The 26,643-nt window shown below is 42.2% G+C and overlaps 1 protein-coding gene across 1 annotated transcript in view; it reads left to right on the forward strand.

Annotated features, from left to right (window-relative positions):
* Nucleotides 1-26,643, forward strand: part of CACNA2D4 (calcium voltage-gated channel auxiliary subunit alpha2delta 4) — a 165,971-nt gene that overhangs the window by 14,202 nt on the left and 125,126 nt on the right. Inside the window, 11 exon segments of the mRNA XM_083461820.1 lie at nucleotides 761-877; nucleotides 2,331-2,390; nucleotides 5,725-5,887; nucleotides 7,078-7,209; nucleotides 9,010-9,070; nucleotides 11,819-11,969; nucleotides 15,912-15,986; nucleotides 16,818-16,907; nucleotides 19,549-19,662; nucleotides 21,047-21,125; nucleotides 21,979-22,112. Coding sequence (XP_083317946.1) covers nucleotides 761-877; nucleotides 2,331-2,390; nucleotides 5,725-5,887; nucleotides 7,078-7,209; nucleotides 9,010-9,070; nucleotides 11,819-11,969; nucleotides 15,912-15,986; nucleotides 16,818-16,907; nucleotides 19,549-19,662; nucleotides 21,047-21,125; nucleotides 21,979-22,112 — 1,176 coding nt within the window.

Raw genomic sequence — 26,643 nt, forward strand, 5'->3', positions numbered from 1 at the left:
CATCTCTTGCCAGCTTTTGTTGTTGTACTAGCTGTGGTCATCCTTAACAGGAATAGCCTGGCCATGGTGATCCATGTACTGGCAGTCTTGAGGTTGGGCCGCTGCAGTGTAATCTATGTGAGGTGACCTTTGAAGTCATTCCAGTAGCTGGTGCAGAATGCAGCAGCTGGGCTGTTATGTAGGGAGGCTTGCCTGGCGCCTTTGTTATGTATCTTTAGGCTTCAGGCAAAACCATCCATTTTCTGTCAGGCTTTTGGCTAATTAAGCAATCTATGCCTTTTAAACTGTGGGGGTGGAGGGGTTATTGTTTTTATTTGTTATTATAGCATGTATTTTTGTGTTTTTATATTGTAAACTGCCCTGTGATATTCAGATGCACCCGAGATCTAATTTTTGAAAATCTAACTTTTGCTTTTGAGCACATAATTTATGTCAGCAAGTACCATAATTGCAATAAACATAAATTATTTGTGGCTTTCAAGTTACTTAGGCCATGCATTTACTTCAATAGGTCTGTTGTGGAGTTTGTTCTTGGGCACTTTGGCAGGTCTTTTTTTTTAGGTCATGTTTGCACCTCAGGTGAATTATTTTATTTAGAGCATTTATAATTCTCTTGAGTCACAAGCTATTTTACTCAATCCAGACTATACTTTTTGGAAATCTCAACCACACACTAGCTGTGGTAACCAAGCTCAATGATAATCGACCCATCACATTCCTTGAGAAATTGAGTCCTTTGTTTTCATTTTGCTTTTAATAGAAGTATAAAGATGTGGAACCAACTCTGAAGATCAAAGAGGTGGATGGCTTGGAGCTGGTGAAGAAGTTCTCTGAAGAGATGCAAAGCATGTTGGGGAGAAAAGTAGACGCTGTTGAGGTAAATATTCAAATTCCTCCCCAGGCAAGAGTGAAAAAGGAAAAGAAACAAAAGTAATAAAAACAGATCATCCTCCAATCCAGGGGTAGGCAGTATAGCATTTGCCAGATTTTGGTAGACTCCCATTGTGACTCATGGTCAGCGTGACTTATGGTCAGGGATGATGGGAAGTTGTAGTCCAACATCTTCTTGTCTAGCCTGACCTATTCAAATCTTTCATTTTTATAGTTTTCTCAGTTAAACTTGTTGCACACATCAAAGCTGCAGGGTGTGGTGAGGAGATAGTGTACGTGGTACTTAATAAATAAACATGTAGGAACAGATTTCTTTAGTCGCCTTCCAGAAGAAAAATGCTGTAGCAAGCAGAGCATGTGTTTTGCATGTAGAAGGTCCCTGTTTCATTTGTTGTAACCTGCTCTGGAATTTATGGTGAAGGGTGGGTAAGAAGGTGAATAAATAATAATATTTTTTTAAAAAGAAAACATAGCTCTCTCATGCTATTTGTAGTTTTGCCCCATAGTTGTCTATATTTATTTATTGAAGCACCCATTTTTGTGTGTCTATCCGTGTGTATAATTTCTTTTCAACTGAAATATGTGGATTGCCTATGCAGTTACAAAATAAAAAAAAAAATACTGTGCTGGCTTAGTTGGTGCTGTTGGCAAGGTTTATAAATGGCTATTTGATCCTGCTTTAATAAACCCAGGCAGACTGTGCTTGGTTCATTGGTTTTGTGACCGTGGTAACAGCCCTCTTGTCTTCATCTTTGTAGACTTAGTAGATGAAGGACTGCATGGTTGTTTTTCCTCTGGGTTCTGTTCCAAAAAGAAATGCACATCCCCCCCTTGCTTCTCTGCTACATTCCCCCCCCCCCCATAAAGATTGTGCTTAATAGCTTGAAAGGCTGTCCGGGGAACTGTTGGAGCTGGCTAGGAAAGACTGTGAATATAACCAGCTAAATTTAACCTTGTAGCAGGAAAGATGTCCATTGATCTTTAAAACACTCCTGCAAAAAAAAAAAAAGTTACATGGGGGGGGGGGAAATACGAGAGGGAGACATTGCACATACCTTTGTAAATCAAGAAAATCTTTAATAAAAATACATTTAAAAAACACACACTCCTTCAGCACTTTCTTTTGGGTTAGGCAAGAAATGGAGACCAAGAGTAGGGTTACTATGGTTTCTCCCACTCCCTCTCCATCTGACAGGCGCGCTATGTTTTTAGACACCTTATGACAGGCAGAAATTCAACAGGTGATAATTTTCTCACTACCACATCTCCACTTTGGATAAAGCTGAATGTGACATCCAACTGTGACAGACATAGAAACCTCCCTTGGGGGAAAATGCGGTTCTCCTAAACTTCATTATTTTAGATTTGTTTTCCTCCGTTTGAGTAATACTTTGGAAAAGTCTTGAGCTCCACTTCACATTTTATTATTTATTTTACAGCGTTTGGTTGAGGCAGCAGAAGATGCAGATCTGTACCACGAGTTCAATTCCTCATTGGATGTAAGTCATGCATTTATTGCAAGTGTTTGTTCCAAATTCCTCCACACACAAAAACATAGATCTCGGAAGAAGGCTAGGCCTTGAACTGTCCCTGACATTTACTTCTGTATGCAGAGAAAATTTCTTCGTATGGAGAAACATTCATTCACATGAGCGCCTCAGACGGGGAGCTGGACCTATCACATTCCTAGACATGCTGAGATTTGCCTTGCCTCAACATCTGGAGGGCACCACGTTGGCTATCCCTAGGAGTGCAGTTTTCTCCACTGGATGCCTGCTCCACTTGTTGTGAGCCTGCTAAAACTCTCTGGACTGAAATTCTAAACATCCTATTAATTTGTGGAAATCACTGGTGAAAGTGTTATGGCATTCAAAATGAGGTCTTAATTATAGTGCAGGTGAAAAAGGCGTTACCAACCAGCCATATATTGGTGGTTTTCTAGTATTGCCCCTTGTGGGAGAAGGCACTGAGTGAGGCATTTGTAGCATTTCTTCAGAGCCCCAAGCAAGCATAGCTTGGGTGCCACTGGATGCCTTGCCACATTTTCCGGAAATCACTAGCTAGCCTTTTCTGCAAAGGCACACAAAAGTGAATGCCATTGCCACACAGTGTGGATTGGTCTTAAATTGTCATGTGGAAGCCATGAATTTGATGGTCCTTCTACATAAAGATGCAATACTGTGCAAATCTACTTGTCATAGGTCCCATTTACTTTGGTAGGTCTTACTTTGCTGGGCTGGGCAAGGGTGACTTGTAAACATCCATATGCATACTATATAACATTCAGTGCCTCCTGCTCCCTTATTTACCTTTTTTTTTTTTGCCTGCATACAACTTTCACCTGTAACATGCAGCTAGTATTGGGTCCTGAAATATTTTTGCCCTAAGCTCCTGCACCAGATGTATACAAGGCACTGCTTTGGTATTAATACTTTAATGAAAATTGACAGGAGATTAGCCCAACTTTCAGTAGTACAGAGAGAAAACAGTTTGATATCTCCCAGTTTAGCAAGACTCCACATCCTCATTCCTTCACCCAGTCAGCATTTCCCAGTAGAATATGTTAGTTGGCTAATGGACAGATTTTTGATGAGGAAGTGATGAGGAAACATTAAAGGGAAGGGGAACCTTTTCCTCCAGCCAAATAATAATCAATTAGAGAATAATTCTCATAATGATTGCCAAATTGCATTAAGTTTCTCCTGATTTATCTCTCCTGTAGAACATGATTCATTGTTTAATGGGCAGATCTAAAAGATATTCAACCCAGTCTTCCAATTATAGGCATAGAATATTGTAAAGGGAATTGGGGGTTGCTTGTGCGCAGAGGGTGCGGATGCTCTAGGCAACGTTCCCTGGCTAAACCTTTCCCTGGCTGGACAGCCTTTACTCCGTGGCTGTGTCAGTCACTGGCAGAATCCATCAGTGGGCGTTTCCTGAACTTCTTCCAACATAAAAACTCCTTGACACCAAGTCTCCGCCTAGACTCCCTGCGCGGAAGTCTTCTGCGCAGAGTGGGCGTGGCCAGCGGAGGTCCTGGACTCTCCCCGCTGGTCTCTGTGGAAGAGTCCTGGAGCCCTCTCTCCGAAATCCTTCCCTGCTCCCTTTCCTCCCAGGTGTCAGGGTGATTTCCTTCCCCAAGGGAAGTGTTTTCTCTCCCTCTGCTGGTCCCTTCTCCCGCATCGTCGGAGAGCCTTACCTCCACTCTTGGCTCCGATGGCAGTTCCCTGACAAATATGATTTCCAGAACTGTAAAATAATGTGCTTTGCCACAAGCAATGCTGTAAACAATCCAGAGTTCAGCAGAAACCTACTACCTCACAGGGATGCATCTCAAAATAAGGTGATTAAATCAGCGATGTAGCTTAATTAATTCCGCAAATCTTTTCCACAGGAGCTTAAGTAACAGAGCATTTTCAAATCGCATAGGCCAGACTTGCTTGTGAACATTTCTGGCATTTATCATTATTCATATTTTTCCTGTATTAAACAGATTTATACGATATCAACCCAAGGTCTCTCTGTGCTCAGTTGTCAAGACAGCAGATTTATGTTTGTTTATTTTTTTTAAAAAAGAGGGGCATTAAGCAGGCCTTTGAGTTTAGTTGCCTTGATGCAGACCTCACTCCCTAATTCAGCATTTAAGTCAATGCAATACAAATAGAGGATTCAGTTAGCTATCAAAGACTATCAAGGTGTATGTGGACTATATGGAGAGTCTAGGCAGGAAGCCAGAGCAGAGGTCACTTTTAAGAGGGCATACAAATGTATACAGTTCATCATTCATCCCAATTATCAATATCCTTGCTACTCAAACTTTGGCATCTAATGATCTCCCAGTATGCCACCTTGCATCTGCAGTCAGTCAGTTAGCAAAACTGCCAATTACTTAGACATTTTCTGTTGCTGAGGCAGTCTAGAGGATTGAAATTCAGCTGTATGTTTGACAAATTCATCAGTGTTAAACCCAGCAGAATATAAAGTGAGCCTGAGAATGTAGGTCAGTGGAAAATCCACTGCCTGCATGGAATGTGCAGCACAGGCAAGAGATGTGCAGCTTATTCCTTTATCATAAGTTCAAAGAAGGGGTAGGGTTTCTGTACCTTTAATGGTTTATATAGAAGGGGTTTATATTCGGCAGTCTAGCTTATCTCATCATTGAATGACAACAAAGCATAACAGCCAAAAAATCCCAGAAGCGTACTTTTGAATCCATATGCAATATCCAGTCACTTCTGGGGAAAGACCGATGAATGTTGTATATGGGTCTTTGTTTAATATCAGTGAAACATTCATTTTTTAACCATAGAAAGTTGCTCATATGGCCTTAGGCTGGGGGGGGAGGGCTTTTTGTCAGCCCGAGGGCCACATTCCCTCTCTGGCCTAGTCTCTGGAGGCCAAATGCCAATATTGGGTGTGGCCAATCTAGGTAAATGACACATATGCATATACAGCATACAGTGCACTCACATTCTACGTATACATACATACAGCATACTGAATACGACATGCACACTGACATAACCAGAAGTAAAATCCAGAAGCTTAATTGGAATTAGGAATCTAGAATCTTAGAATTTGGTTCGGTTGGAATCCTTGGATTGGCTCGGGACTGTTGCAAGTTTGCCTCAGGTGCACTGGTGTTTTGCACATTTTTATTTTTTGGTTTTGCACCAGAAGATTGTGGATGTGTGATTTTGTGATGTAAAGCCTTGTGTGGGGGTTTATTAAGGTATAAATGAATGTGTGTCTGGGGTGACTGAGGTCATGCCAATGTGAAATTTAGGTGCTGAAATCTAATACACTGTCTCTCGATTTTTTCTTCACCCCCAGATTAATTATTACAATGCCGTTCTCATTAACGAAAAGGATGATAAAGATAATTATGTGGAGCTTGGTGATGAATTCATTCTGGAACCAAATGAGCACTTCAATAACCTGCTGGTGAACACAACATTAAGTGACATACAGCTTCCAACTAATGTTTACAACAAAGGTAGAGAATTTCTGTGTTAATTCTACTGGTAAGGCAGCAATAGAGCCAGAGATGAAGTATCAAAATTTAGCTGGCAACTCTAGGAAGAGAGGAAAAGATTGACCATAGACTTGCGTGTTATGTATGTTTTATGGAAGGAAAATATGAATCCTTGTGACCCATGTATGTGGGTGAGTAATAAAATAACCAACTGGGTGCCTGGATTCAAAAACAGAAGGAAGGAAGGTGGGCAGGAGGGCAGACCTTTAACAGGCTCTTCCCCTTCCCTGAGCAAAAACTGCTTGAAGGGGTGATTTGGATTATGTAAATAGAATCATAGAATAGAATCATAGAGTTGGAAGAGACCACAAGGGCCATCGAGTCCAACCCCCTGCCAAGCAGGAAACACCATCAGAGCACTCCTGACATATGGTTGTCAAGCCTCTGCTTAAAGACCTCCAAAGAAGGAGACTCCACCACACTCCTTGGCAGCAAATTCCACTGTTGAACAGCTCTTACTGACAGGAAGTTCTTCCTATGTTTAGGTGGAATCTTTTTTCTTGTAGTTTGGATCCATTGCTCCGTGTCCGCTTCTCTGGAGCAGCAGAAAACAACCTTTCTCCCTCCTCTATATGACATCCTTTGATATATTTGAACATGGCTATCATATCACCCCTTAACCTCCTCTTCTCCAGGCTAAACATGCCCAGCTCCCTTAGCCGTTAATACATAATATAGGAAGGGAATCGTTAAGCATCCCCAATCAATGTGTTGAACACACATACGCCTGAACTTGGCAAAAAAACAAAAATAAAATTGAGTAAGAATGGGGAGATCAATTATAGTTCTCTCAGAGTAACCTGCAATTTGTCCCTAGTTAGCTGGGTTTCATCAGTACCATCTCTTTGGTTAGATTTTGTCCGAAAGCTGGGCAAGGAAAGACCTACAGCTAAGCCCGAGGAAAACAGGTGCCACTCATTGAAAATATTGGAGCAGTTAGTTTAATGTTAGATGTACTTAGAATAAGGCATCTTGATACATTGATATTTGTTAGGCTTCTAGTCCTCATGAAAGAAGAGGGGAGTTTGGCCAGATATTGTTGTTGGAGGACGCTGGTGCATCTGTATCCTCTATAGGTTTTTTTTTATTATTCCTTCTCATTCTTTCTTTCTCTTTCTTACTATTGTTCCCTTATTGCCTCTTTGTCACAGACCCTGATATTTTGAATGGGGTTTATATGTCTGAAGCATTGAATGCTGTTTTTGTGGACAATTTTGAAAGAGATCCAACTCTCACTTGGCAATATTTTGGCAGCTCTACAGGATTCTTCAGACTCTATCCAGGTAAAGGTCTTCATGCCTATCTGGCCTTTTCTTAGAAAGGTTTCAGGCTTAACTGCACATGGATTGAATGAAGCTTTACCCCCATGAAGATGTGAGCTCACAGCCCCAGATTTGGATTGCAACCACAATAAGGAGCAAGGGCTAAAGCCTTCCTACCCTCCACACCAGGTTCTGATCTTGCTGAAAGGCTGTGTACTTGCAATAGGGATTTGGAGGGTGTTCAATTCAGTTTGCATTTAAAGGTGAACCTACCTAGTTCACATTTTCCGAAACAATACATGAACCCTTCCATTACAGCCAAGTAATATGTACAAAAATGTATGCATTAGGGGAAAGTATGCATTAAAATGCATGTATTAGGGAAAATAACATTTTAAAATGTTATATTTTGGGAAATCACTCTGTAAAATTGTGTGTATTAGGCAAAATTGCGGTTTGCTTGTTGCAAGCTCGTTTGAGTCCCTCTTAAAAAGAATAGACACGACAGGTCTTATTAAAGTCAATATAAAAGTAGTTTACTCACAATCATTCAGTTCATAGTTGGATCCCTGAAGGCAGACTTAGGTTACAAAACTATATACAGTGGTACCTTGGTTTACAACCATAATCCATTCTGGGCATCCATTTGTAAACCAAAACAGGTTGTAACCCAAGGCGCGCTTTCGCCAATGGGGCTTCCAAAAAAAAATATTGTTCATAATTGGGGGGGAAGGAGGAGAAGGGTTGTAATCCAAAAAAAGGTTGCAAACCAGGACATACACTTCTGGGTTTGACGTGTTTGTAATCCAGAACGTATGCAAACTAAGATGTATGCAAACCAAGGTTCCACTGTACACATGTGGAACTATCCCATAAGGGAGTTAGTTCCTAAGTGACTGCAGACAGGCTGTTACATGGAAAAGCAAAAATGGAGAAGAGCAAAAGGAAGGAGCTGTGCTCCCTTGCCCAGATTAGGCCTCACACACTCACATGGCCTCAAGTCACATGCAGAGGAAATTTGTCACAGCTCAGGAGAGCAAGTTAGACTCCTGGCTGGTACAATGTTGTCCTTGAGTGCTATGTGTCTGAAATCCCACATAGCCAATGTTAAGCTTCCTTAGGGTGTGATCCCCTATGCATATTGACTTGGAAGTTGGTCCCACCAAACTTGGGAAACACTCATAAAATGTAGATATTACATCTAAATCAGGGGTTCCCGAACTTTGTTCTTTGGACCACTGGTGATGTGCAAGTTTTGTTTAGGTGGTCTGAAAAATTCAATTACAGCATTTAGCACAGCCTATTACAACTGCTACAACAGGCACAAAAGTCATCAACTGGTCTACCAACACCACCCACAATATTCATGTTGTCCATGGGAGAAAACTATAAACTAGTCAAAATAAATGGGACAAAATAAATTGTCTTGTTTGTGCCCATTCCCTGCAGTTCAGGCAGGGTGAGTACACAGTAATAATGATGAATTTAATTAAATTAGGAGCCTGCCCATGACTGATGAACCTCTGTCTCATACATTTGTGTCAATGAGGCTTATTCCAAAGTAAATATGCACAGGATTGCAGCCTCAGAGTACAGTATTGGTTTGCTTTGCAGTTATGATCTCTGCACAACTGATAGAGAGTTCAAGGTTTTTGGATTGTGTTTTGCTTCACTGTGTAGAGAAATCCCAGAATAAGCAACTGTTATAATATTGTAATACTGGGAAAGGGCCTAGTTAAGGTTCTGATGCTTACGTAATAGGGCTGCTTGTATTCCTGTGTGTGCCAGATCCACAGCAAAATTGTTTTGATGTCTCTACAGGAATAAAATGGACACCAGATGAAAATGGGGTCCTCTCCTTTGACTGCCGAAATCGAGGCTGGTGAGAGATTTTGAAAAGATTTCATACTCCTGTGTTTGATTTGGAGGGACCCAGAGTTTATTCTTCCTTCCAACTTTTGCTTCCCTCTGAGATTTGTTCTAGATACTATCAGTGGCACTTCTTCTATTCAGTTTTAGCTTCTCCTTCATGTCACTGTCTCCAAAGGGAATGCTAAAATTGCTCCCTAACAGTCAAGGCAACTGTTTACGTGTACACATATGAAGATTTGCCTCTCCCTATATCATCTACCTGTGACTATTCCCTCTATTACGCCATTGAGTGGGGTACATTATGTGGTGATTACATAGAGCAAGGCTTTTTAGCAGTGGCACCCTCCCTGTGGAACACCCTCTCTTTAGAAGTGTGGTTGGCACGGTGAAAGAAACTGAGATACGAAAGCTAGGAGCTAAATGGCACCTTAAACCTAGGTTATGGGTGCAACAATGGAATGTCTAGGCATGCTTTTTTATAACAAGAATACAAAGCTGAATGAATGAACTGCAGCTAAAATAGTATGTTCATTTTTCACATGGTCTCGTCCTTCCCCTGCCCACCCCCTAATATTCTTAATATTCTTCCCTTTTTAGGGAAGTTTTTGATGACTGATGTTTTAATGCATTTTTAACCTTCTGTTGGAAGCCACCCAGAGTGGCTGGGGAAACCCAGCCAGATGGGTGGGGTAGAAATAAATTATTACTATTATTATTATTATTATTATTATTATTATTATTATTATTATTAGGTCTCTTCTCCAGTCTTCAGAGAGTGGCTGGAAATGAGGAGGCAGAAAAAGGTCCTCCTTTCCTTCCACTTTGCAGTTTTATTCTGAAATCTTAGATGCAGTACTGCGCCCAGAGTTTAGAAACTGCTTGCACTAACAAAATTCCCTGTCACAAAATGCACCTAGAACAATGGGAGTTTTGAACACTGGGTTGCATCGTCACTTTCACCATTTTGGCACCAAGTTAAGATCTGCCTGTTTGCTCAGGCATTTTTGTGGTTTAGGTGTGAAGTTGATCCTGCCCTGGGTTTTTCACTGCTCCTTTTTTATTGGAAGGGATCTTATGGTTTTATTATAGTGCATTATGTAATTTTATGTGTTGTATTCCACACGGATATCATTACAGGTGAAGGGTGGTTTATAAATGTTTTTAAAAAACCAATACTTTAAAAATATGATCGATCAAAAGAACAAGAGCCCAAGCAGTCTAGCATCCTCTTTTCCACAATGGTTAAAGACAACCTTCCCAACCACATGTCTTACAGATGTGTTGGAGTGTGATTGTCATCAGCACTAACGAGCACAGCCATGCTGACGAAGGGTGATGGAAGTTAGTCCAAAATATCCATAGAGTGCCAGATTGGGGAATGTGAGGTTAAGCAGATGCTACTGGAAAGCTCACAAGCAGAGCTTGAGAGCAATAGCTGTTGCTTCCTAGTAACTGGCATACTGTCTGTGTAATGAGTGGCTGCTGACAGACCTACCCTGCATAAATTTGCCTAATCCTCTTTTAAAAACAGCTAAACTGGTGGCTGTCACCCCTTCTTGTTTCAGCGATGTCCATAAATTAAATATGTGGGTTGTGAAGAAATATGTTCTTTCATTTATTTTGAATTTAGCACAAGTTCTTATATTATGAGGGAGGAAAAGTTATGTCTGTCACTTCCTCTGCACCTTGCATAATCCTATCCTTCTTGGCCATTTCTCTAAATTAAAAAGCCCCAAATGCTTTAATCTGTTCTTTTAAAATTGTTGCTGGGTTTGTTAGAATATATGCACCACCTTTCCTAAGGCAGGGTGTTATTACTGTTGTTGTTTGGTTGTTGTTACTTGCCCTTCAGCAGCTCCCAGGATGACTACAACAATCGAAAAGTTCTGTATTAAAAACAGTTAAAACAAATTACAGTGACAGAAATATGATGGGTCCTGAAGACACATGCTGCAGGTGTCAAATGGCCATGTATTTGAAGGATGCATCCTTAGATCACCACGCTAAATGCTCTAGTTATCTCCCACTTGGACTACTGCAATGCGCTCTACGTGGGGCTACCTTTGAAGGTGACCCGGAAACTACAACTAATTCAGAATGTGGCAGCTAGACTGGTGACTAGGGGCAGCCACCGAGACCACATAATACCGGTCTTGAAAGACCTACATTGTCTCCCAGTACGTTTCCAAGCACAATTCAAAGTGTTGGTGTTGACCTTTAAAGCCCTAAATGGCCTTGGCCCAGTATACCTAAAGGAGTATCTCCACCCCCACCGTTCTTCCCAGACGCTGAGGTCCAGTGCTGAGGGTTTTCTGGTGGTTCCCTCACTATGAGAAGCGAAGCTACAGGGAACCAGGCAGAGGGCCTTCTTGGTAGTGGCGCCCGCCCTGTGGAACTCCCTCCCATCAGATGTCAAAGAGATAAACAACTACCTGACATTTAGAAGACATCTGAAGGCAGCGCTGCTCAGGGAAGTTTTTAATGTGTGACATTTTAATATATTTTTAATCTTTGTTGGAAGCCACCCAGAGTTGCTGGGGAAACCCAGCCAGATGGGCGGGGCACAAATAATAAATTATTATTAATAATAATAATAATAGGAAAGGAAGCAATACATTCTTCTGATTCTACCATACATTCAGATCACTTCTTCCGGCTTGGATCATGTGTTCCCTGATACGCTCCAGAAACCTCCCACTAGTGCCACTCTTGCACACTTACATGATATTTACTGCTTCCCTTTCTTGTTCCTGTCAAGGTACATCCAGGCTGCTACATCACCCAAAGATATTGTCATTGTGGTGGACATCAGTGGGAGCATGAAGGGTTTGCTCCTGTCTATTGCCAAACACACCATTGTCACAATTTTGGACACGCTGGGAGAGAATGACTTTGTTAATATTATTGCCGTGAGTACAAACTCCTTCCTCATTTGTAAACACCATCTCCCTCGGAGGCAATGGAACTAGATTTTAGTTTGAGAAAGAGCTCTGGGTTGGCACTGGATGAGCAGATCAATCTATTTCTGGCCCATGTCGTTTTTGCTGCTGTTTGCTGCTGTTTTCCTGCGTTTGCCTGTTCCATCCTGCTTCTGCACTACTCTCCAGACTTTTAAGATGCACAAAACTTCACGTTTAAATCCATATTTCTACATGTATTTTCTCTCAAAATATATATTTATAAATCTCTTTTTTATTGAAACTGGCATTTCTAGATGCATTTTTTTTGAACCAATATCTATTTCAGACTGTTCAGAAAGGGTATAAGCCACTTTATAATTAAGACCGCAGTACTGCTCCCTACTTACTGGCAGTCAGTTTCATTGAATTGAATTCAGGAGCACTTGCTTCTGAGTAAACATGGTTAAAGGGAAAGGGACCCCTGACCATTAGGTCCAGTCGTGGCTGACTCTGGGGTTGCGGTGATCATCTCGCTTTATTGGCCGAGGGAGCCGGCGTACAGTTCCCTGTACTGGTCATGTGGCCAGCCTGACTAAGCCGCTTCTGGCAAACCAGAGCAGCACACAGAAACACTGTTTACCTTCCCGCCGGAGCGGTACCTATTTATCTACTTGCACTTTGACGTGCTTTTGAACTGCTAGGTTGGCAGGAGCAGGGACCGAGCAACGGGAGCTCACCCCATCGCGGGGATTCGAACCGCCAACCTTCTGATCGGCAAGTCCTAGGCTCAGTGGTTTAACCCACAGCGCCACCCGCGTCCCATAAACATGGTTAGGATTGCACATTATCCCAGGAGGTGTGGATCAGGTTAGTTCCTATAGGAATTCACAAAGATCAAAACATCTAGCTCCCAGCCATTTCAATTTGTGTTCCAACCACCATTCACTGTTTGGTTAGAAGAGGCTAGAGAAATTGCCCCATGACCTTTCTCTCTGTTAGATATGACACATGACCTGCTCAGTCCAACCTGTGAACCACTCCTGTCTGTGGTATGCTCTAGGGAAGGCCATATCTGGATACTTTCACTTTCTTACAAAAATATAATCACATGAAATTTTAAGATTTTAAGGTATTTAAGATTTAAGAACAATCAAGGGACTTCCTTGATTGTTTTGCTTGCTCCCCCCCTTTTTTTGCAAAGAATGCTATGCCCAGATATGTCCCTAGTCTCAACAAAATTTTTTTCAAGTCTTGCATTTGTTGCAGACAGAAATTGTTTAGAAGTATTTACTTAAAGTCATCTTTAGTCTCAGTTATCAGTACCAGAAACTGAAGACAGCTGTTAAAAATAGTCCTTGCTGCGATCAGATTAAGACTTTGAACTGTCTCGGGCAGAGTATTTATTCTCAAGAGCAGTTTTCATAGGATTAAAAGACAACAGAACAATCACATTCTCCGCTGTCCAAAAATAACTGACTAAATGGCTAACTGGTCATTTGGGTGAGCTCAGGGGTGGAGAGAGAGAGAGAGAGACCTGGAATGGGAGAGGAAAGGATACCCACAATTCTGTCTGAAGGCCAGCCACACTCACCAGTTCATCTCTCTGCTCCCCGCTACCATGCCCCTGAGTAGTTTCTGGCCTCTCACTGTAATTTAGCCTGTAACTAAACCACCCACTGACAGGGCATCAGTCTTATTTAGAATGAGCTTTCAATTTCTTGGCTCTCATCCAGTCCATTAGCAAGGGAAGACAACATGTATACACTCCCCAAAAAATTTGTACCCCTTTGAAAGCGAATTTCTCTAATATAATGCATCTCCTTTGTTATTTTTCCACAAATGTATGCGTACTTTCTCCTCACATTAATGTTTTGTCCCCATTACATGGTTTGAAACCTTCATTGCAAAATTTGGAGAAATGTGAATTTGGAAGGATAACTGTTCCAGTTCACATATTATTTCAGAAAGTACAAACTAGGCAGCTTTGTATTAAATTGTGAACCAAAGTCAATTTCTCCCTATCCCCAACCAGGGCTGACTGTCTCTCCTTTTAGCTGCAGCAGTAAAAGGAGTCCCTTTAAACACCACCACCTAGGGTTACTGCAGGACAGCTGAGGTATCTAGGGTGTCAAAGGCTGCAAACATAATCCCGATTTGCGGACTTTGTCAGGGGGTTAACACTGCCACTTGATCAGGTGCTCTGGCAAAATGCACCCACTCTGTGTGCAGGAAAAAGCAAAGTGCCATGTCTTTAGAATGTAGCTGAAAGCCTGTGGGTTTTTATACCAGCTGGAGCATGTTTTTAAACCCTTTGGGTAGTCAACCTCAGATTGATGGTCACGGCTGATGCAATACTTTGCCTACTTTTATTTTATTATTTTTTGCTGAGGAAAAACACAAGAGAGGCTACAAATCTCTGTCCTTAAGTAAGCCACTTTGCAGAAATATCCTTATTTGTTACATAAGTAGCTTGCTTTGAGACAAATCTATCTGCAGCAAATCGTCCCTGTGTCCACCCTGGGAAACTGACATGCCCTCTCTTCAGTTTAGACTTGTGTGTGGTTATTTCAATATTGTGTTTGCCCTGTTCATAATATCTAATTTTCATTGTAAGCTGTTATTAATGAAGGGTGAGGTATTTAAATTTTAGTACAGTGGTACCTCGGGTTACATACGCGTCAGGTTACATACGCTTCAGGTTACAGACTCTGCTAACCCAGAAATATTGCTTCAGGTTAAGAACTTTGCTTCAGGATGAGAACAGAAATCGGGCTCTGCCGGTGCGGCAGCAGCAGGAGGCCCCATTAGCTAAAGTGGTGCTTCACGTTAAGAACAGTTTCGGGTTAAGAACAGACCTCCGGAACAAATTAAGTACTTAACCCGAGGTACCACTGTACTAAATACTGCCTAGAACACATATGCTGTCTTTATCATCTACTGTATATCTCTATAAAGTATCAGGCATAGGCAAACTCAGCCCTCCAGATGTTTTGGGACTACAACTCCCATCATCCCTAGCTAACAGGACCAGTTGTCAGGGATGATGGGAATTGTAGTCTGAAAACATCTGGAGAACTGAGTTTGCCTATGCCTGCTCTTTATCTATCTATGTTCTATGTTGCTTTTCATAGGAAACAAGATCCCAGTGGGCCATAGTAAATTGCACATGAAGTGGCAATTCGAGTCTCTCATTTGGCACTTTAAGGACTTAACACATGTTATTATGGCAGAAGCTTTTGTGATGAATTGAGTTCAAGTGCCATAATGGCTTGTGCCATAATTAAATGCCTTGGCCTTTAAAGCAGGTGTGGGAGTTGCTGTCTAATAAGCAGTGAACAAAGGGAAACACTGAAGAAAATCAAGAAAGAGGGCAGGAAATGTTGCCTGAATAATTCTGGCACCATATGGGCAGCATCTTATTTTTACAGTCTCCAGAGGGATAGCCATAGTACTCTGTTGTTGCAGCAAAACCAGCAGAGTTTTGTGTCACTTTAAAGCCGTGGTGCAGAACCTTTGGCCCTTCAGATGTTGCTGTACTACAACTCCCATCAGGCCTAGCAAGAGTTGCCTGCCAAAGCTTTGCTGGACTTGGCTCAGTCTCGTGAGGGTGGGGGATGGAGTAAGAGCAAACCAAGAACTTAAAAATTCAGGTAAAGATCTTACTTGTGGAATGCAACAGGATATTGGCAACCAAGGCTATCCACTTCTTAAATTACACATATTGCTGGCATTTTAGTGAGGGAATGTCTAGTGTGAATCTATGCCTTGATTTGTTTCCAAAGAGCATGGGGAGGTATTTTGTGGAATCTTGCATTTTAAAATGTATGCTTTCAAAAGCTGTGATGGTTGTTCTTTATACATAACAATATCTCCTGAAACCTTTGTAACTCTCTAAGGAAGATTCCTTTTCTTCTAGTCACTCTACCCCCCCCCCTTTTTTTGCCTTTACAGTACAATGATTATGTTCATTATGTTGAATCCTGTTTCAAGGGGATCCTGGTTCAAGCAGATAGAGATAACAGAGAGGTAAGTACTGGACTTCTAGGGACATATTTAGGCGCATTATTGAGTGTGAACTGGTGTGTGTGTGTGTGTGTGTGTGTGTGTGTGTGTAATAATTTTAAATTTTCTTCTTTATAAACCACTTAGAGACTGTTTTAAATATTAAGCGGTATATAAATTTAATAATAATAATAAATAATGATTGTGCATTATTCTTTATCTCAGCCTGGTGGTGAAATCCAGATGATTTGAACTGCAATAGGCATGGAAAAGAAATTCAATTCAGTACACATTTAAAGCTGAATTTATCAAACTTGCAGTGTCTGAAACAATGCGAGAATCGAAACATAGCTAGCTATCCTTCATAATTTGCACTGAATTTTGCTATGCAGTTCTCAAACCAAACAGTGTTTACAAAAATGCATATATGAGGGGAATGTGTTGCTAAAAATGAACATATTGGTGAAAATAACACACATATACACCATATACGTGTTAGGATTATATCTTTTGCAAAAATGTATGCATTGGTTGAAACTGCACACTAACGTGTCTATTAGGAGAAATTAACACTAAAAAGTTGAAGAATTTTCATAAGAATTTTAAAGTATGGAATTCACAAATTGCTGCAGAAACGCAGAAAACTGTATTTAAGATTGGAAAAATGAGAAGCTGCGAGAACCAAATTAAGCAGATTTTTCCATCCCAAGACTACAGTTCCCATCAGCCCCATCTAGTATGGCCTATGATCAGGGTGGTTGGGAGTTGTAGTCCAACAATATTTGGAGGGCACCAGGTTGAAGAAGACTAAACTGTCTAATGCTATGAGAAAACCTTTCTTGCTTCTTTGCTTAGCACTTCAAGCAGCTGGTGGATGAGTTGCAAGCAAAAGGAGTTGGGACAGTGAATAAAGCCTTGACAGAATCCTTCAGAATCCTGAGGGAGGTAAGAAATGTTGTGGGGATAAAGGTCTTTCCTCTCTCTCTCTCTCTCTCTCTCTCTCTCTCTCTCTCTCTCTCTCTCCTCTCCATGTCCTGCAGCATTGTGGCAATTATGGCAATGCACTGGAGGAGAAGGAAGTTCTCCAGATAACAGTGACAAAAACCCTCTGTGACAGCACCAAAAGCTGCTGATGGGCATGTTGGCTAAAATTACAGCAAGAGAATATGATGTCAACATATTTGGACAGTGTTATTTTAGGAACGTAGGCACACACACACACATTTGTTAAGTGTTTGACTCTAGACTACAATGAAATTGTGATGTTGTCATGACAAAGAAGGATCGTAGAATTGTAGACCTGGAAGGGACCTTGAGGATCTTCTAGTCCAGGGGTCAGCAAATTTTTCAGCAGGGGGCCGGTTCACTGTCCCTCAGACCTTGTGGGAGGCAGGACTATATGTTGTCATGATTATGACCGACATTTTTGGCAAAAACCCTTATTTGGACCAACCCCAACATTGCACAAATGTGAATTTTTTTTGGGGGGGGGTGTTCCCTCATACACCCACACTGCTTCCTTTGCGTTTTACGCGTTGACAGTTATTATTTCTCTAGTAAGGTGGGGTGGGGGTTGGGGGGCTGAGGTAAGCTCGCCATTCCTGTCAGCCCTGGAGAGTGTGTGCGCATCCGTGGGTGAAGGGAAAAGCTGTTGGCCATGCTAAGTCAGGCTGGCGCCGCTCAAGCAAAAACGTTATTTTCCCTGTGTGAGGGAAGACGAGGTGGAGGTGTCTGTTTTCCTTTCCATGGCTCACACCCTGTAGCTAACAAGCGGCCTCCCCAGCAGAGTGCAGAATTGTTCCAGAGTGCAGCCGCCAAGGCACTCCCCACTTCCTCTGACGGGGAGCACGGCCACCACAGGCACTGGTAGGCATCGCTCCTGAGGCGCCTCTGAGCCTCTGCCGCCGCAACTGCCCTTCCTGAGGTCAGTCACCAGCAGCTCCATGGTGGAAATCCAAACTGTGGCTCCTTTTCCCTCTTCCCCACCCCCCGCCCCAGAAGAAAAGTTTGCTGCGTGTGCATGACAGACGGGCTTGTCTTGAGCAGCCGCCCGCCTCACTTTTGACCCCCAAGCCTGACTGAGTCGCAAAAACCATCGCGTGCGCACTATGCCAGCTGCCTGAATTCGCGGACCGTCCCCGGGCCGGATCTAGAAGGCAATTGGGCCTGATCTGGCCCACAGGCCTTAGTTTGCCAACCCTTGTTCTAGTCCAGCCCCCTGCAATGCAGGAATCTCAGCTAAAGCATCCATGACAGATGACCATCCAACCTCTACATAAAAAACCTCCAGCGAAGGTGGAGTCCACACCTTCTGAGGAAGTCTGTTCCACTGCTGGGTTATAGCTGTGGTCTGTAGTATCAGAAAGTAAACCATGAGGTTGTTAGCTCCCACGAGAACAGGTGACCCCAATCTGTTTCCTTAGCAATGATGCCATTGAGTTAGGTGTTGCATTTAATCAGAACTTTGTCCTTCATATTTCAGCATCATGCCAATTATTCAGTGGTTTGAGAGTACAGAATGACTGATTGAGTCTGCTTTTCAAATGACAGAAGAGGTGGAAAGGGTTAGACTGGAGACATTTGAAGGAACGAGAATGAGATGCAATTGCTCTGCTTTGCACCAGAATAATAGGATTCATCCAAACCATCATATGTGTAACCCTACCAAGTGGTGCTTCAGCTAGAAATAGATATGCCATGATGATTAAATCTCATTAGTGCCAAGCAGCATAGTTGTACTACTGAGAAACTGTATCAGGGAATGGACAAAAAACAGTCCAGTGTTGATGATGGTGGCACTAGTGAGCTGAAAATCCACTAAAAGCCACAAATTCTTCAAATTTAGGGTAGGTGAAATTTTGGGGGATCCTGGATTTCCATAGGCACAAAATAATTGTGTTTCACTTTAAACTGAACCCTCCACCACCACCCAATAGAAGCACAACTTTGAGAAAAGGCATGTGAATTATGTACAGCACAACAAATTAGTAACAATATGATACTCTGGACCAGTGTTTCATTCAAGCGAGGGTTTACCAATGCTGAGTCCCAGGATTTATTGTCCATGCCGGAGCAAATGCCTGCTTCATATGAAATAACCACAAAGTGTGCCTCAAGGCATGTGCAAAGTGTGTTCCTCTCACCACAAGAAGGTTGGATAAAAGGTTTTTAAGACAAATGCCTGACTTCTCATAAAACTTAAATAACAGCATTTCTTATTTTAGAAATTAAGATCTAGATCCCTTGGAAATGCATTCGGAATAATGAGGATTCTTACTAAGGTTCTGCTTTTGAGCAGACTCTCGCTGTAATTGATCAGAGTTTCCCCTAGGTCATAATTAAGGGCTTTTAAATAAGGCCATAATTTAAATGACGTGGGAGGGCTATAGCTCTTGCAAAAGGTCACATGCTCAATCCCTGGCATCTCCAGGTTGGGCTGGGGAGACACTGTCAGTTGCTGTCAGTAAATGATACTGAGTTAGATGGACCCGTGTTCCTAACCCTGAACCTTCCAAGTAAACTCATTTAATCCCCATTTGTACCAGTCAGATAATTAATATCACTATTGTTTCCATTCTGTTTCCAGTTCAGAAATGCTGGTCAAGGAGGTCTTTGTAACCAAGCCATCATGCTGATCACTGATGGAGCTATGGAAGATTACGAATATGTCTTTGAAAAGTTCAACTGGCCCGATCGTAAGGTTTGTTTCTTAAGTGCTGAATGTTAAAGAGTAAAGAGGACAGATTGGTGTGGAATGAATCAGGAGCTGCTAATCAGGTACTGAGTAGCACACGGTGTTAACCAGCAATGCAATGCTATACGCGTAGGCCCCACTGAATTTGATGGGAGTTATTCCCGGGTAAGTGATAATATATCAAGGGTGGGGAAGCTTTTTCAGCCAGGCAGTCAAGAGTTCAAGGACACATTCCAGCCAGATGAAAGCCTCAGGGTGTAAAGTAGGACCAGTGAGGGGTATGGCATGAGAAGAGTTCTAAGAACCTGGCAAAAAGGCGCTTTCCCAGAGCCTGAGGTTCCAGACCCCTGTAGTAAACAATAGTAACAATATTATTACAACTACTGCTTATAAAAATTAGAGTAGTAAAGTAGGAAGTGCTCAGTGTCTATGAACAGTATCCAAGTAACATGTCCCATCAGCTCAAGGATTTCTGCTGGTGCAGAGGAACTTCCTTGCCCTCTTCTCCACCGACTCTTCCTCCCTAAATCTGTTCCAGAGCGTCACAAGATTATTATTATTTGGGGGGGGGGTGCGCCGGAGTAGATTAGGGTAGAGTTCCATTGTGCAAGTGGAAATCTTTGCACTGGCAAGATGTGTTAATTGGATAACATCCTATAACTGGGGGGAAATTCATTACTTTAACATTTCTAAATAGTCTGAGCATTGGGTTTGTCCAGGGGTCAGCAAACTTTTTCAGCAGGGGGCCGGTCCACTGTCCCTCAGACCTTGTAGGGGGCCAGACTATATTTTGAAAAAAAATATGAGCAAATTCCTATGCCGCACAAATAATCCAGAGGTGCATTTTAAATAAAAGGACACATTCTATGCATGTAAAAACACGCTGATTCCCGAACCGTCCACAGGCCGGATTTAGAAGGCAATTGAGCCGGATCCAGCCCCCGGCCCTTAGTTTGCTTACCCATGGGTTTGTCACTTGTGACATCACTTACAACTGTTTTCCAAATAGCAAACTCTAGTATGTGGGTATAATAGCATTTCACAGCAAGGCTGCATTATTGTTTGGTGGGAAAATATGATACTCCTTCAACTGATGTATTTGCTGGTAGAAGGATGTTAAGATCTCCCATAAGTACTGCTTACCTTTGCTTTTTACCCTTGATCTTTCCAAAATAGGTCTAAAATGATATTTTTACTAGCAGGAACTCTTTTTCACATACTTTTACCAAGAGAACTCTATTGCATAATGTCAGTATACAAAATGTACAATACTGCATATCTTTCCCATTCCACCTTACAGCTGTGAGATCTAGAAAAGGTATTTCTACTGAATGTCAGACAAATAGGCTATTTTACATTTAATTCCAACGTCTGCATTTTTGCTTCACAGGTACGGGTTTTTACATATCTTATCGGGAGGGAAGTCAGCTTTGCACAGAATGTGAAATGGATAGCATGTAACAACAAAGGTAAATAACATCCTTTGCTGCAAGTCATTTATCATAAGCAAACTGCAGCCACCCATTCTTAGACCTTGGCCTTTGTATAACCTACAAGCCTAGTTTGAGTCTGAAAAGCTCCAAAGCTGCTGCAGTAGACAGAATGGATTCCGATATATGTCTGCTACTTCGCCTGTGCTGCCAAGTGCCTTAGAATTGTGAGAAGGATTGAGTCAGATATAAAGGGGGGCTGAATTAAGGAGTTTTTAATGAGGTGGGGAGTGAATGCAGCAAGATTTGATAGAAAGAGTTTTGGTTGGGATTTGTTGCTTCTTAAATTGTTTTCAACGTGGATACTGTATAGAGTTTGGCTAGGATACATGGGATGAAGGATTTTAGGAGGCATGGGGTAAAGCAAGAATGGAGAACCTGTGACCCTCCAGATTATGTTGGATTTGAACTTTTATCAGCCTGAGCCAGCATGGCCCAGGATCAGGGGTGTTGGGAATTGTAAGTCCAACAGCAGCTGGAGCATCACAAATTCCCCATCACTAGGATTAAGAATGATAGAGGTAAGAACACAAAGGGGCATCTTCAGATTGGTAACTTTTGATGCAATCAAACAAGAAGTTGTACCTATTTCAATTTATTCTAAAAATGCATGTCCTACCCTTCATTAGATTTTCTGAAATGTCCTCCAGCTTGTGCTAGACTTCATTGCACACATACAAATAGGATTTTGCCATGTTTATATGTAGTAAAACCTGTTTTGGAGACTGAAGCAACCACTCCAAACTCCAATCAGTAGAATACAGATTCAGAAATGGAATTCAAAGAAGCTAACTCTCTTATTGGGGGCGGGAATACTTATTATTTGTGTTAGGGTACTACACACAGATATCAACTTTGGCTGACGTCCAGGAGAATGTAATGGAATACTTGCATGTACTCAGTCGACCAATGGTTATCAACCACGATCATGACATCATATGGACTGAAGCCTACATGGACAGCGCGGTAAGTGTTTTGAGAAAAGCTTCCAGCTGGTAAGCTTTAAGGTGGGTGAGAGACAAAGGTCTCTTAGAGTTGTTTTCTGGATTATTACTATTATTTATTAAATTTATATGCCACCCTTCATCCAAAGATCACAGGGCAGTTTACAACATAAAATACACATATAAGTTGGAAGTAGTTAGCAGCAGCAGCAGCTGATTATTATGAGTACTGCCTTTTGAAAAGGTTATACAGATGTCATTTAGCTGCTCTTTGCTTCTATGTGATATCCTTGAAATTCCATGGTGATCCAGGCATAGCATGACTTACATCAGGAATGGAGAACTGAATCTGGTGAATGGGTCAGATCCCAATGTCCCTCACCCTGCATGGGCCAGGTTTGACAAGTGAGCAGAGCTGTACATCTGCTGATCAACTGATAACACAATTTTTTGCCTGCTTTGTTCATTCATTGCAAGCCTTGATTATCAGATTGGGGCTTGCAAAGCACTGTGCGCGGTGTTTTGTAGGCACTGCTGACCAGTGGTGGCTGCAAACCCCCTTTTGGCTCAGAAAGGATCCAGTAGTCTGCTATAATTAATCTTTTAACACATATTTACCTGCCCCACAACTGACATCATATGACATCAGATGGAGGGTAGCTAGGCATGACTTGGTCAAGGGCCAGGCTTCACAGGCCATATGGGGCTAATTAAGTCTGTGGGCTGGAGGTCCCCCACCCCTGACTTAAGTGGTATCTCTGTCCTCTGTGAACTCTGCAGAGACACTTTATAAAAGATTATCAACAGGAAAAGAGATTAGCTTTTCAGCTCAGGAAATGGGTCACTCAGCCTCCAGCCCAGTGGGGCTTCAGTGCTGTAGTCTGTTATCTGTCACACAGAGGAGCTGACATACATTAAGGTGTCAAGTATTGTCCTTCATGACTTAGTCCAAGATCCAAAGCAAGGCTAAGTTTGAGGAGTAGAGGAACAACACATAGAAACAGAGATTCGGTTTTTTGCTTTGCTGCAAGTTTCTCCTACCAAAGAGACAATCTGGCCCTGTAATTGTATAGTGCCTTGTCTCTTTGGCAGTGGGGACTTCTTTCACCAAAAAGTAGAGTTCCCACTCAAATTTTGCACAAAAAGAAATTCAGGATGCATTTAGAGGTTTCTCCTCAGGAGTGAGGCCCTTGAGCTGTAAAGGATTCCCCATCACTGATATATTTCTGCCGCTTGGCCATAAGTCTATGCCTACTGATGCAAAGTGTGCACCATAACACTTTAGTGTGAACCCCACTAATAGGTCAGAGTTGATGTTCTTCTTGGTGGCCACTAGAAAACAAAAAAAGATGATGTGGCCACGTTTATGTGCTTTGTACATGTTGCCTCAATTCCCATATAAGGCATCTGCTTACGGCATCCTTGGGCAGTTGCCAGGTCCCCAGTGACACACTAGGCCCCAATATAGATCCTCTACTTTTTCCTCCCCAGCCCACTGCTCAGAGCTGTACCACCTTGCTCATGTATTCCAATCCCATGGAGATTGCTGTAGTGGAAGCATTGTGGGGAATGAAGGGCTAAAGTAGATGTGATATTAAATGCATTTAGCATGCTAGCTTTCAGAAAAGAAAATATCTTCTTGGAACAGGGTGATATCTATCAGGATCATAGCAGCTGGGAATGGAACACTTAACCCCTTCCACCCCTGCTGCAGTCAGAATCACTCCTCTGAAGGCAATGCTCACCCACCCCCCGCCCAGTGCGAAAAGCAAGGGAGGAAAGGGTGAAAGTCCTCCTTCCTGCCCACTGTGATCCTGATAATTATCTGACCCCTCATTAGCAGATTCTTGAATTAAATACTTAAAATGCACATTAAATACAAAAATGCATGTACTATCAGGTCTAGATTGGCCCAGAAATTATGACTAAAGACAGGTGTCTGACGCTAGTTGGAGTACATCTTCATGTGCTGCTGCTGTCCACACATGCCCACAATTGACAGATGGGCCCACCACTGGAGGAGGGGAGGAGGCCAACTAGAGGGCACAAGGTCCCTGTCAAACCCAGAGCTGTCACTAAAAAGGTGCATAGCTATTTATTCTCTAATGTGAGACTGGACATGAAGTTTTCATGGTAGTTTGTTTTGCCAAGCCTACTGTATGCTGGAAGTTGTCAGCTGTGCAACTTGCATTGTGTTTTATCAGTCTTTGCTTTGGACTGTTTCAGAATGGTTTTGCTCCTGGGTTATTAGCTTGCTCCTCTTACATTTCTTGCTTGCATTTGTCTCTGCTGCTTACTGTATGTATCATTAGTTTGTGTGTTCATTTGTTTGTCCATTCATTAATGTGTACATTCATTTGTCACCCACATCTCTTGCTAGCTGCCACAATCTGAGGAGGTAACAATCTGCCTTGTGTTCTGTGAACACCAACTATTTCTCTGGGTGTCATTAGTACATGTTCTGTACTAGTTTATCTAGCTGTAACTAAACCATACATCCACAGTGGGGAAAAGTTGGCTGTACAGCAGTAATAGAGCTGTACAGCATGGGGAGGATATGGATAGCTCTGGATGTATTTGTGAGGTTGTGATGTGCTGTTGTAGAGTAGAACTTCAGAGCACTGCCCATGGGCTGGAAGTCTCTGGTACAAATCTCCACTCAACTACAAGCTCACTGGACAGCCCTGCACAAGTCATCTATATTAAGACTGTCCCAGCTTAAAATAGCAGAGTCAGGATTACATAGATAATGTATGTGAGGTGATGTGAATACTTACAAAAGGCTCTCCATAGGTCTGAGAAACATTGATTGTTTGAGATTATGTACAGGAAGACTCTTTATTTCCTTTCATTCATTTCATTTCATTTCTGATATATACTACACACACACACACACACACACACACTATATCTATCTATCATCTATCTATAGTATGTGTGTGTGTGTATATATATATATAGCTTGTGTGTGTATATATATATATAGTTTTTGTGTGTGTGTGTGTGTGTGTATATATATATATATATATATATATATATATATATATATATATATGCAGGTTTTGGTGTCTTCGGGTGTCTTCCCGTGTAAGAGTTGGGGTGTCTAGGCGACGTTTCGACGAGGTCTCACTCGTCATCTTCAGGCTGGTGCTTTCGGCTTCTTGTTACTGGAACAGAGCAGGATATCAGTGTTTGAGTTCCTATAAATACTGTTGAGGGGGTGTGGTGTATAGCCTCCAACGTTCTGGGCAGAGAGGAAGTTCCCAGGTGGGTGTGCCTTTTCTTCTTTTGTTCCTTAATTACTTGAGGGATATCTTGAGTGATTTCTTGAGTGATATTCTGAGTACCACTTAGGTGGGTCATTAGGTGTGGATTAGTTGCTAAAGCTTTCGTGTCTTGACCTCTTGAGCTTGTGAAGAGTTTTTCTGAGAAGATGGCTGTACTGCACTTAGTTGTGCTCTGGCTTGGCTTCGTGTATAGGGGCGAGCTGTGGTTTTGTGCCCTGTGCCAGCCAGATCTGTGTAGGGATTGCAGGGGGGTGCAGCATCCGGAGGTGCCACTATGGTTTGGTTACTGGATGGTGTCTGTAATTTATCTGTGGAGAGGGTCTGGGTTTGGGTCTGGTGTGGTTGATTGGTGATGGCGTTCTGTGTGCCTCTGGTTCTGGTGTCGGTTTTTGTGGGGAGGGCTAATTTCCAGATGTCTGGCAGGCGGGACGTGTCGTCACGCTTGTTCATGTTGTGAGGGTGTTTCTCTATCTCGATGGCTTCCATGATTATTCTCTTGTGGTGATGTTCCATGTTAAAGAGCAATTTGGAATCTGCAAAATTAATTTCGTGTCCTGTTTCTTTCATGTGTTGGAAAAGAGAGGAAGTTTTTTCTTCTTTTTTGACGGCATTCTTGTGTTCTGCGATACGTGCATTTATTCGTCTGTTTGTTTGTCCAATGTACGTGGCTGGGCAGACTTTGCAGGGTATTTCATAGACCCCTTGGTTTTCCAACTGGATTTTATCTTTGGGGTTTCTGAGGATATTGGCTATTTTTTGGTTGGTGCAAAAGGCTGTTTTGATATTGTGTTTATGGAGGATTTTGCTAATTTTATCTGTAGTGCCCTTGATATAAGGAAGGAGGGCCATGCCATTGTTTTCTTCTGTGTCTTGGTTTTTGGGGGGTGTTTCTTTCTAAGTGGTACTCAGAATATCACTCAAGAAATCACTCAAGATATCCCTCAAGTAATTAAGGAACAAAAGAAGAAAAGGCACACCCACCTGGGAACTTCCTCTCTGCCCAGAACGTTGGAGGCTATACACCACACCCCCTCAACAGTATTTATAGGAACTCAAACACTGATATCCTGCTCTGTTCCAGTAACAAGAAGCCGAAAGCACCAGCCTGAAGATGACGAGTGAGACCTCGTCGAAACGTCGCCTAGACACCCCAACTCTTACACGGGAAGACACCCGAAGACACCAAAACCTGCATTCCTGTACCCGTGAAAATCTACGAAAGCATATATATATATATATATACACATGTGTGTATATATATACATA

This window comes from Podarcis liolepis (assembly GCF_965112155.1).
Source record: "Podarcis liolepis genome assembly, chromosome: 10".
Classification (NCBI taxonomy): domain Eukaryota; kingdom Metazoa; phylum Chordata; class Lepidosauria; order Squamata; family Lacertidae; genus Podarcis; species Podarcis liolepis.